Here is an 11,934-nt window from a genome sequence, read left to right on the forward strand (position 1 = left end):
CAGTTACTTTCACAAAGTAACACCTTTTTCGACAGATCAGCTATTCTTCCACAAAGTAACACTTTTCTCATTAGGAAAACTTCAAGAACTCTTCACCTTTCCCCCTCGTGGCGTTAGCAGACTTTGGGGTCTAAGCCATGGCAATCAGCCAAGAGGAGATAAAGGCAAATCGAGTGTTTACGAGCGTTGGAAGAAATGCACACAGAAAGTCAGAAATGGCAGAGGTTTGGAGCCCGCCTGCAGACGGAGAGAGAACTCCAAATAAGAAGAGGCAGAGCTGAGATTCTGTCTTTTGATTAAAAGCCCTTCTTGACATTTTAACATTGCAAAAGCCATGGGGGATTAATGTCCTGCAAACGCATTCAGTGTGCACTGGTTGGCTGGTCAGCACATGCACGCACGCACGCACGCACGCACACACGCACGCACACACGCACGCACAGAATAACACTGGCTAAGAAGAGACACACACACACACACACGCACGCACACAAGAAAAGTTGAGAGGAGGAAAAAAACTAAGAACTCCACCTCCAATTCTTGCGTTGTAGGCAACTCCCACAATGCAATGGGAGTTATTGGCCACAGCTGCGACTTCCCCTGCACAGCGGGTCCCGTGCCTAGGGGGGAGAGACAAAAGAATGGATCAAATTATCTGTCTGTCTGTCTGTCTGTCTGTCTGTCTGTGGGGTGTAACGATATAGTAACTGCATCGGAAAAAAAACGATTTTAATTTCAAGAATTGAAGTATATCGAAATGGAAAATCAACATATCGTATCGTCTGACTTTTTATCGTATCATTTTGAAATGCAAGTAATCGGTATCGATTATTGGCCAGTAGCCACATTATTTACGATACTGTCCATACCGGGACGCAACTCCAACTGGGCTGAGTTGGCTCAAGCGAACTTCACAACGTTCGACACGGCAACTCGCGCGCTTTAGCTCGCTCTGTGGTGTCTCTCGTGGTTCAAGTTGGCTTGAGAAGGCGGGGCGCCTTCTCAAGCCTCCGTCGCGGTCTAACACCTCATCTACACTGCAGCGACCTTGTAAGGTGCAGGTTGTGGTGATAGTGAAACCTTGTAAGGTGCAGGTTCTGGTGGAAAAAGCTCATTTCACTGATTGACCGCTGTGTGTCACATGGGGAAAATTATGTAATCCCAACACCTAGGCCGAATAGGCTATCCTTAGTTCACAGGGGAATCCTCTCTCTCTCTCTCTCTCTCTCTCTCTCCAACACCTGAGAAGATAACTGCAGATTATGCTTTCATTAAAATGGGTACATAACATTAAAATGCATTACCACTCACCACTGGTGTGAAGAAGTGCAGGTCTTATTTTTAACGGCCACTTGAAAGGTTGTTATAATGGTGCAGACAACACAAAGAGCAGCATGGCCAGCTGCAGAGTGCATGCAGACGCAGGTGACGGCGGGGCGGGGGTTGTGAGATATGGCCAAACCATTTCCGGGGGTCCTCCAGCCAAAAAAAATATATATACTTGATTGGCACATCCCCTAGTATGAATATTATCCATATCTTGATATTAAGACTGGATATTATCTGTGATTTTGGATATTGCACTATTGTGATACGACATAAAAACATAAATGTCGAATCGGGAAGAATTGGTATGGGCATATACTCAAAAACAACAAAAAACCGTGATGGGGACATCCTGTAATCCCACCCGGGCCATCGGGACATCCTGTAATCCCACCCCGGGCCATCGGGACATTCCTAGCTGTAATCCCACCCCGGGCCAAGCCAGCAGGTGCTCCGTGTATAAACTCATCACCGTGTATATAAGCTCATCCGCCTGAACGCCCGTCGGCAAAGTGCCACAAACAAGTAAAGCCTTTCTCCTTTTTAATTGATTTTTTTTCTCTTTGCTTGAAAATGACGGCTATGCCCCAGCACTGAGGACTCAGTTATCTGCAGCGCTTAGTCGAGCTCAGAGAGAGAGAGAGCGAGAGGGTGGGGGGGGGTCGGATTAATCAACAGCTATTTTTATTATTTTTTTTTGTTGCATTTATGTGTTTGACAATGCAACTCTCTCACGTGGGGAATAGAAGTACTCTGCATTTGAAGGTTGTTAGAAAGCAAGTAAATAGTAAATGGTGCATTTATATAGTGCTTTTATCCAAAGCGCTTTACATGGATTGTGCATTCACCCATTCACACACACATTCATACACCTTTACATAGATTGTTCATTACATTCACCCATACACACACACACACACACACACACACACACACACACACACACACCTTTACATGGATTGTGCATTACATTCACCCATTCACACACACATTCATACACCTTTACATAGATTGTTCATTACATTCACCCACACACACACACACACACACACACACACACACACACACACACACACACACACACACACACACACACACACACACACACACACACACACACACACACACACACACACACACACACATTCACACACCTTTACATGGATTGTGCATTACATTCACCCATTCACACACACATTCATACACCTTTACATAGATTGTTCATTACATTCACCCATACACACACACACACACACACACACACACACACACATTCACACACCTTTACATAGATTGTGCATTACATTCACCCATTCACACACACATTCACACACCTTTACATAGATTGTGCATTACATTCACCCATTCACACACACATTCACACACCTTTACATAGATTGTGCATTACATTCACACACACATTCATACACCTTTACATAGATTGCCCATTACATTCACCCATACACACACACACACACACACACACACACACACACACACACACTCACACACCTTTACATGGATTGTGCATTACATTCACCCATTCACACACACATTCATACACCTTTACATAGATTGTTCATTACATTCACCCATACACACACACACACACACACACACACACACACACACACACACACGCACACACACACACACACACACACACACACACACACACACACACACACACACACACACACCTTTACATAGATTGTGCATTACATTCACCCATTCACACACACATTCACACACCTTTACATAGATTGTGCATTACATTCACCCATTCACACACACATTCACACACCTTTACATAGATTGTGCATTACATTCACCCATTCACACACACATTCACACACCGGAGGAAACCATGCAAAGCACCAACCTGCACATCAGGAGAAATTAGGGGTTCAGTGTCTTGCTCAAGGACACCAACTCTGGGGGAGCCTGGGATCGAACCGGGAACCTCGCGTTAATCATCCATCCAGCCTCTCTCTACCGGCCACTCTAAGTGAAAAAAGGGCACCTTGTGCAGCGCGTGGAACCGGCCGGTTGCCTTAGTGTGAGATTTATAGATTTTGGGGCATACATAATATATTAGAAGCTTTTTTTTAATCAAGAATTGATCAATGTCACCATGGTGCACATACTGTACACTGTACCAAAAAAGGATTTTATTTAATTTTTAATTAATTTTTTTCTTTTTTTTTCAAAAGGGCTGATTGCTGTCCAGAGGGAAAGGTGCTCTAGCACCCCCTAGTGTCTATCTGTGCACGACACTGCTCCAGACATCCCATTGTTCAAGACAATGGCTCTACCCCGCTGGGGGGTTGAAGGTGTCAAAGCCTCTGGAGACACAGTAGCCAATAACATTGTAGGATAAAATTGTATTTTTGACCTTAAAGGACCACTTCAACACTTTTCTACTTTTTCTCCTCGTCTGTGTCTCATAGGAGGGCTGTTGGCAGTTCACAAACCCGTCCACCAGTGTTTGTATTATCGTGAGAACGATGGCTTCCTTTATCGCATTGCAACTTTTCAGAAATAGAAAGCCTGCACTTTCTATTAGCTTGGATTCCCCATCGATGATGTCACTGGTGGACGGGTTTCTGAAGTACCCACATATGAGACACAGACCGAGTAGAAAGAAATGTGTGGTATTTTATCATGAACATTAGTGAGGACCAGTTACATGAACGTAGGTTGAAAAGTGGTGAAGTGGTCCTATAAGTCAGCTTGTGTGGTATCTGGCCTTGCTTCAGTCATGCTAGTGTTAACCGGCTGACTCATATATGTTTACATCACAGATACACTCGACAACGTGGAATGGGTCAAAAATAATAATTTTGCCTGTGGGGGATTGGTGACATTTTACCATCATTACATTTTCAAAGTCCTCTGCGAGACTGATAGTGGTCATTACCGTGCCCGTAGGTCTCCGACCCATAGATAGATAGATGCACTGCAGTGCAGCTTAATGTTCTTCTGACATACAGTCAGCATGAAAGACATCGTATGTCATTAAGGTTTATATTTATGTCATTGACAGCCACTGTCATTACCGTGGCAGAAGTTGTGCACGACAGCCAGACTATGGAGAAGGAGCGACAAGACCATCTGGACCAGGGGATGGGCAACTTTGACAATGGAGAGGGCCACTATAGTTCCACACTCACTCCAGAGGGCCACTATAGTTCTACACTCACTCCAGAGGGCCAATATATTTCCACACTCACTGCAGAGGGCCACTATAGTTCCACACTCACTCCAGAAGGCCACTATAGTTCCACACTCACTCCAGAGGGCCACTATAGTTCTACACTCACTCCAGAGGGCCAATATATTTCCACACTCACTGCAGAGGGCCACTATAGTTCCACACTCACTCCAGAGGGCCACTACAGTATATGTCCACACTCACTCCAGAGGGCCACTATATTTCCACACTCACTGCAGAGGGCCACTATATTTCCACACTCGCTTCAGAGGGCCACTATATTTCCACACTCGCTCCAGAGGGCCACTATATTTCCACACTCACTCCAGAGGGCCACTATATTTCCACACTCACTTCAGAGGGCCACTATATTTCCACACTCACTCCAGAGGGCCACTATATTTCCACACTCACTCCAGAGGGCCACTATATTTCCACACTCACTCCAGAGGGCCACTATATTTCCACACTCACTCCAGAGGGCCACTATAGTTCTACACTCACTCCAGAGGGCCACTATATTTCCACACTCACTGCAGAGGGCCACTATAGTTCCACACTCACTCCAGAGGGCCACTATATTTCCACACTCACTCCAGAGGGCCACTATATTTCCACACTCACTCCAGAAGGCCTCTATATTTCCACACTCACTCCAGAGGGCCACTATATAGAGTATATATGCTCTAGCATGTAGAAGAAGCCGCTGAGGGCTGATTTCACCCCCATGCTCAGCACTACCGTACCGTCAACTCAAAGGATCAAATAATCTGATATGCTGCTATGGCAGCTTCCACCATCAATCAATGGCCCAGAGGAAACAGGCCCCTTCCATTTCCTGACACAATCTCCAGGGACACAGGACCCATGTTCCAACCACTGTATGAATCAATTACGAGACATTTTGTGCATGTAAACATTATACAAGCCTTATGCTGCGTTGACGCGGGCAGATACAAAGATACAGTCTACCATTCATTTTCAACTGAAGCCTGCCGCGACATGAAGATTTACAAAGATACAGCCGGCGTGTATAACTGCCGCAAAAGATACAAAAGCTACAAAAAACGTTGAGCTAGTTTCTAAAGGTCACTTGCCAACATGCAAGTTATAGAAAACCAAAGTGTGCTCTTTTGATTGATTGAATACTTTATTAAAAGCTATAAGGCGAAACAGATGCATCCTCAGGTCTAAATGGGAACAGACTGCGATAGCACAAGATATTGTTATATCATCCCTCTTACTTGTTTTCGTTGCTAGAGTCGTAACGGGGCGTGGGGTCGTGGTCGTTCCCGTTGACGTCGTAACTCGCTAGCTGGTCCTGGACAGACGACAGAGGAGAGAGGGAGAGGTTTGAGAAAAAACAATGTGTGCATTTAGCAGACCTCTTAACAACAACACATGGTAATACATCAAATACATAGAAACGGTCATCAAGAATCACAAGCTCATAGCTCGTGATAGCAGATCTACAAGCTCATAGCTCGAGCTTGTAGATCTGCAAAGAAAATGTGGCGCAAATCTTGGCGCAAAACGTTTTTAACTCAAATCTTTGCTTCTTGGGGGGGTCCCTGGAACAACATATATTCAGATGGGGGTCCATCTGGTTGTGCTATAACAGGCCGTTCTGGAAAATTTGGGGCAGAGGTTCATCATTGGCATCCAGAGAGTGTGTGCAAAAGTTGGCACAGACCGGATTAACGGTGCCGGAGATTAGGACGGACAGACGACGGACGGACGACGGACGCACGCACACACGCACGCACACATATTTACATAGTTCTGGGCTAGGTCCGGGTGGTTGGTCTCAATGCCGTCGTCCAGGAAGGTGACCACAACGTTCCGTCCCGTGTAGCCTCGCTGCCAGGCAGCCAGGATGTTCATCTCTGAGCGACAGCGGACGTTCTTATCACTACAATGCTGAGGAGCAGAGAGAGATGAACAGTTCTTATGAACTGTTCTTATCACTACAATGCTGAGGAGGAGAGAGAGATTAACAGTTCATATAAACTGTTCTTATGAACAGTTCTTATCACTACAATGCTGAGGAGGAGAGAGAGATGAACAGTTCTTATAAACTGTTCTTATCACTACAACGCTGAGGAGGAGAGAGCCCGTAAGGGTTCATTTGGTTTCATTTTTACACTCTCAAGAGTTAAATATCTAATAAGGGTCCATTTGGTTACCAACTCTCCATCATTTAACTGGGGACCACCTGGAACCCCCTCAAGGACCACTGTTTGAAAGCACTGGCTTAGACCCTCTATCCTATAGTATAGTGAGTGACTCGAGTTCTTTTTCAATCTCTTCAACAAAAATAGCTGATCTACAAGGTCACAACGTGACACGTTGGGCTTCTCGCACTCAGGCATCTTACTGGTTATAAGATTAGACTAGCTATACTTACAATATACCACATGTTGGACCATTTGGGGTCATTGAAGTGAATGAAGTTGGGGTCACTGCTGGTCAGTCTCTTCACTCTGCGCTTCACTACTTGCTGCTGTGCCCACTCCACCTTTAAAGACAGAAACCATAGCTGTCAGAACACTCCACCTTTAAAGACAGAAACCATAGCTGTGAGAAGAACACTCCACCTTTAAAGACAGAAACCATAGCTGTCAGAACACTGCACCTTTAAAGACAGAAACCATAGCTGTGAGAAGAACACTCCACCTGGGGGAGAAGCCATAGCTAACCTAACCACTCCACCTAAAACCCAAACCACAGAAATGGGTCAAGACGCAACAAAGCAGTTTTAGCGTTCGTCCCAGCGGTGTGACATGTCCTGTTGTTGCACGTCGGCGCATGGTGTGGCGCATGGTGTGGCGCATGGTGTGGCGCATGTCGACCCAAAGTGATTAAATTGGTTCAATTCAATGGTTGCTTGCCAACTACATGCGTCTACTCGCAACCGTTTGGTTCCAAGGAGTTGCATGGCAATCCATTTCTGTGGTTTGGGCTTAAAAGAAGCCATATAGCTCTGAGAAGACTGTTTCACTGCATATTAAACGCACATCAACGCTGGGTGCTGCTGGGACAATACAGCTAATATGAGAAGAATATGAGTATAGAGCCACACATACCAATTTAGTTTCAGGCAAAGGATTTTATTATTCGACAACTTTATTAACCCATTTAGGCCTAAGGCCGATTCTAAAAACGCCTCTAAATCCTGACCTAAGGTTTCTGAAAAACTTCAAATATTTATATAGCAGCATCAAAAAAATTACATTTTTGAATACTGTACATACTGTACAGAACCCAAATATGGGTTCCCGGCCTGAGGGAGTAAGATACCAATATGGGTTAATGGAACATTACATACTGACCTGATGAAGATCCATGTGAATGAAGAACATAGGCTACGGGTCTCACCTTGTGAATGAAGAACATGGAGTAGGCTATGGGTCTCACCTTGGGATCCATGTGGATTAAGCTGTGAAGTCCTCTGAAGGAGAAAGCTGCTCGACGCACCACCCTGCTGTGGTGGAAGTGATAATGGTCATCCAAGCCTCCTATCTGACCACAGACACCGCGCGCACACACACACACACACACACACACACACACACACACACACACTCATGAGACACATTTCCTCCTATCTGACCAGTGACCAGTGACCACACATACATACAAACACATATGAGACACATGCCTGATCATCATTCACTCCATTTTTGTTTTTACATGTTTGTTCCCTTAGATCAGAGCCACATGGGGAACATTTCTGGGGGGTGCGTGGCAGAGAGGCAGCGTCGCAATTTCGAAACAACACGGTCGCCTACCATGCCAAAGTTATTTGCAACGTTTAAACTGCCACCACCCCATGCCGTCGGTAAAATAAAATGATAAATACATACAGAGATGCAATGACAGATATCTATCTATCTATGACTAGGCTATTTATCTTGTATAATAAGTATTAATAACATTAATTTTGTGGCCAAGTTCAACCCAATTTCCCAACATCATCCGTAAACAATTCCCTCCCCGTCAATGTGATCCATTATATCGCATTACGATGATGTACAGTAGAGTGTGTACATCATTTCCTGTTCATATAGAACGGGTAAGTATGAGTATTTCCACATATAGCAAGCCTTCTTTTACTTAGGTTTACTTAGGTAAAAAAAATAACTCTTGTTCCCTCGATCTGCCCACTCTCTCAGCCCACAGCTGTTTTCTATACACACACACTGAACATTTCTGAACGATGTTGTTTGAATAACGCCATCCAATATGGAGAAGAAAAGGCCAGATGTTAGGTTTTGCTGCAGTAGCCTACAACAGTGGTTCTCAAAGTGGGCCAGATGTTAGGTTTTGCTGCAGTAGCCTACAACAGTGGTTCTCAAAGAAAAGGCCAGATGTTAGGTTTGGCTGCAGTAGCCTACAACAGTGGTTTTCAAAGTGGGCCAGATGTTAGGTTTTGCTGCAGTAGCCTACAACCGTGGTTCTCAAAGAAAAGGCCAGATGTTAGGTTTGGCTGCAGTAGCCTACAACCGTGGTTCTCAAAGAAAAGGCCAGATGTTAGGTTTGGCTGCAGTAGCCTACAACAGTGGTTCTCTGCAGTAGCCTACAACAGTGGTTCTCTGCAGTAGCCTACAACAGTGGTTCTCAAAGTGGGGCCCGGGGACCCCTGGAACTCCATCAAGGACCCCTGTCCTTGATGGAGTTCCAGGGGTCCACAGGTGTACAAATGTGTACCATTTGTACACCTGTGTACCATTGTGTACAAATGTGTACCATTTGTACACCCTAAGAGTTAAATTAACACAGATTTTTACTGAATAAACTACTGGGTCCCAGAGATAGAAATGTAATGAAATGGGGATCCATAGCCTAATGCAGGGGTTCTCAACGTTTTTGGTTGGGGACCCCCGGAAATGCTTTGGCTATGTCTCACGACCCCCTAGGGCCTAGGCAACCCACGGGTTGAGAACCACTGGCCTAATGTATGTCTTACTGGGTTCCCTTGAAATTTAAATGGATGAGAATCACTGCTAGAGCCATAAACATCTTCTCTTATGGGGGCTGGAAAATATTTTCAAATGGGGGTCCGTGGGGCTGATAAGTGTCAATTTGGGGTCCTTGATCTGAAATGTTTGAGAATTACTGGCCTATACAGTAGGCTACACGTTGTATAACTACCCTAAGCTACTCCCAGAGCTAAGCATGAACAACATGCACTGGCTGGCTGGGTCAGATGAGACTCAGAGGGGAGGCTACGCCTGTCTGACTGCTGAAACTAGGAGGATTGCAATCAATTCAGTAGCCTTAATTAAGTTAATTGGATAGCCATGGGTTGGCAGTTGTGTTGTAGGATATTAAAGATCATTGGTTAACTCAAGGAGACAAAGTATTAGCCTAGAAGTAACTGCATGCCTATATACATTTGTAGAATTTTCCAACAGGTCCTAATTAAGTTAGAACACCTGACTGTCGTAAGTCTATGATGATTACTAGCCTACGGAACCGCAATTTATAACTTTGTGAGAAAGGTATTTTCAAATTGCACATCAAAAACAGTTTATATGTATAGCCTCTCTCTCATATATGGAGCTGACCTGTTCTGACATTCCATATGTTGATCCTTCCCCATCCATCCTTCCTCTTCGATGTCTCCCTTTTGACTGATACCTGGTCAATTCAAACTCTAGACGGGCCTGCTCCAAAGTTAATAGTGCAGCCGCACCTGGCAGCCGGTGAAAACGTAACAGACCCGAAAAGTAAGATCTTACCCCCCATGCCAAAGCGCCAGCGCTCGCCCAGCAGTCTGCTGTCACCCAGGTGGATGCGTACACGTGACCTCGAGCTCGCTTCTCGCCCTCAGGCGTCTTTCTGGTATATAATAATAACTTAATATTTAAAGAACAATTACCTGTCCAGTTTATTGCACATGGAATAAAGCAAAAAGAAAATATCATGACTGAAAATGTAGTAGGCGGTGCTAGAGCACCACCTGCCCTTGCCCTCTGGACAGCAATGTGCCCTTTAAAAAATAAATAAAATAATGTGTGTACACTACAGTGTACACTGTACAGTATGTGGACCATGGTGACATTGATCAATTCTTGATAATAAAAAAAAGCTGCTAATATATTATTTATGCCCCCAAATCTATAAATCTTACACTATTAAGGCAACCGTGCCTTTTTTCACTTGAGCACCTGCCCCTCTGTCTGTGCACGGCTGCACGCCACTGACTAATGATGACCAGCTGAGGAAATCATGACATTTCTGAGACCATTCATGTTTATATAAGAATATAAGATGCTTTTCTATAAACTTGTAGGCAAGCCTACACTAGTTTGGTCACTTCAAATACACTTTCATATTAAATTAACTAATGACCAAAAATAGCCGATCTACAAGCTCAGAACACATTGCAGCGCGACGTGTTGTGAGCTTGAGCTTGTAGATTTTCGGTGCGCAGCATGCTTTCACAGAAGACACGCTACATTGGGCATTGGCATTGGCTTCTATATGGAATCCAAATTGTTATGATATGATCTGAGTGCCTATATGCTGTGGATGACTGGAATCAATGAATCAGTCGGTGACTCTATTTTAAGAACATACCTGTCCCAGGTTATTATATCCATATTTAGCAGCCAGTCTGTCCGCCTCTCCGTGTCCTCCTGTCACGCGCACGGCCCAGTGGTTCGTATAGACGCTGCGGGGGTGAGACAGTGACTGACACACTGATGATGATAATAACATCAACAACAACACATGGCCACAGAACAAGCGCATTCGGATTGCCATTGCTAAGGAAATAATAGGCTATCCTACAAAAAAATCTAATAAAGTTGTCCAAAAGTGTTGAATTAAAATAAAAAATAAAATCTCAATTAAAGTCGGTAGGCCCTATAGTAGCCGCTATATTACATCCGAATTCAACACTTCACTGGAATGCTGTTTTTGTTGTCTTTATCGCCGCACCATGTAGTAGACAGTAGGCTAGAATCCTCTCTGTCTGTCTGTCTGTCTGTCTGTCTGTCTGTGACTGTCTGTCTGGCAGCATAGAACGCAATTCATGTCATGATAAAAAGTTCGAAAACATGATCCATGATTTGTTCCTCGATCTGCTCTGCACGGAGCGGTGGAGTCCACGGAGCGCTAGTCCACATCCACACCACACACTCCACTCCACAGACCATGTGGGACCACCACGTAGCCTACGGTACGGACTAGTGAGTGAGTGAGTCTCTCTCTGGCTGCAGCGCAGATCAAAGCCACACTGTGATGATGATGATGGTGGTGGTGGTGGGGGCGGGGGGGGGGTTCGGTTCTTGCTTCTTGCCTCTCCAACCATTCAATTCAATACAATTCAATTCAATTCAATTCAATTCAATTCAATTCAAAATTAACACAAATAAAAAGATTTC

The 11,934-nt window shown here is 44.6% G+C and overlaps 1 protein-coding gene across 1 annotated transcript in view; it reads right to left on the reverse strand.

Annotated features, from left to right (window-relative positions):
- Nucleotides 1-11,716, reverse strand: part of pcsk6 (proprotein convertase subtilisin/kexin type 6) — a 47,511-nt gene extending 35,795 nt beyond the window's left edge. Inside the window, exons 1-6 of the mRNA XM_080769805.1 lie at nt 11,126-11,716; nt 7,958-8,062; nt 6,948-7,058; nt 6,317-6,460; nt 5,785-5,861; nt 532-620 (exon numbers count right to left, since the gene is read on the reverse strand). Coding sequence (XP_080625931.1) covers nt 532-620; nt 5,785-5,861; nt 6,317-6,460; nt 6,948-7,058; nt 7,958-8,062; nt 11,126-11,311 — 712 coding nt within the window. The 5' untranslated portion in view covers nt 11,312-11,716. The remainder of the gene's footprint in view (nt 1-531; nt 621-5,784; nt 5,862-6,316; nt 6,461-6,947; nt 7,059-7,957; nt 8,063-11,125) is intronic.
- Between the last annotated feature and the right edge of the window lie 218 nt (nt 11,717-11,934).

The sequence above is a fragment of the Protomyctophum bolini genome (assembly GCF_963924005.1).
Source record: "Protomyctophum bolini genome assembly, chromosome: 1".
NCBI lineage: Eukaryota > Metazoa > Chordata > Actinopteri > Myctophiformes > Myctophidae > Protomyctophum > Protomyctophum bolini.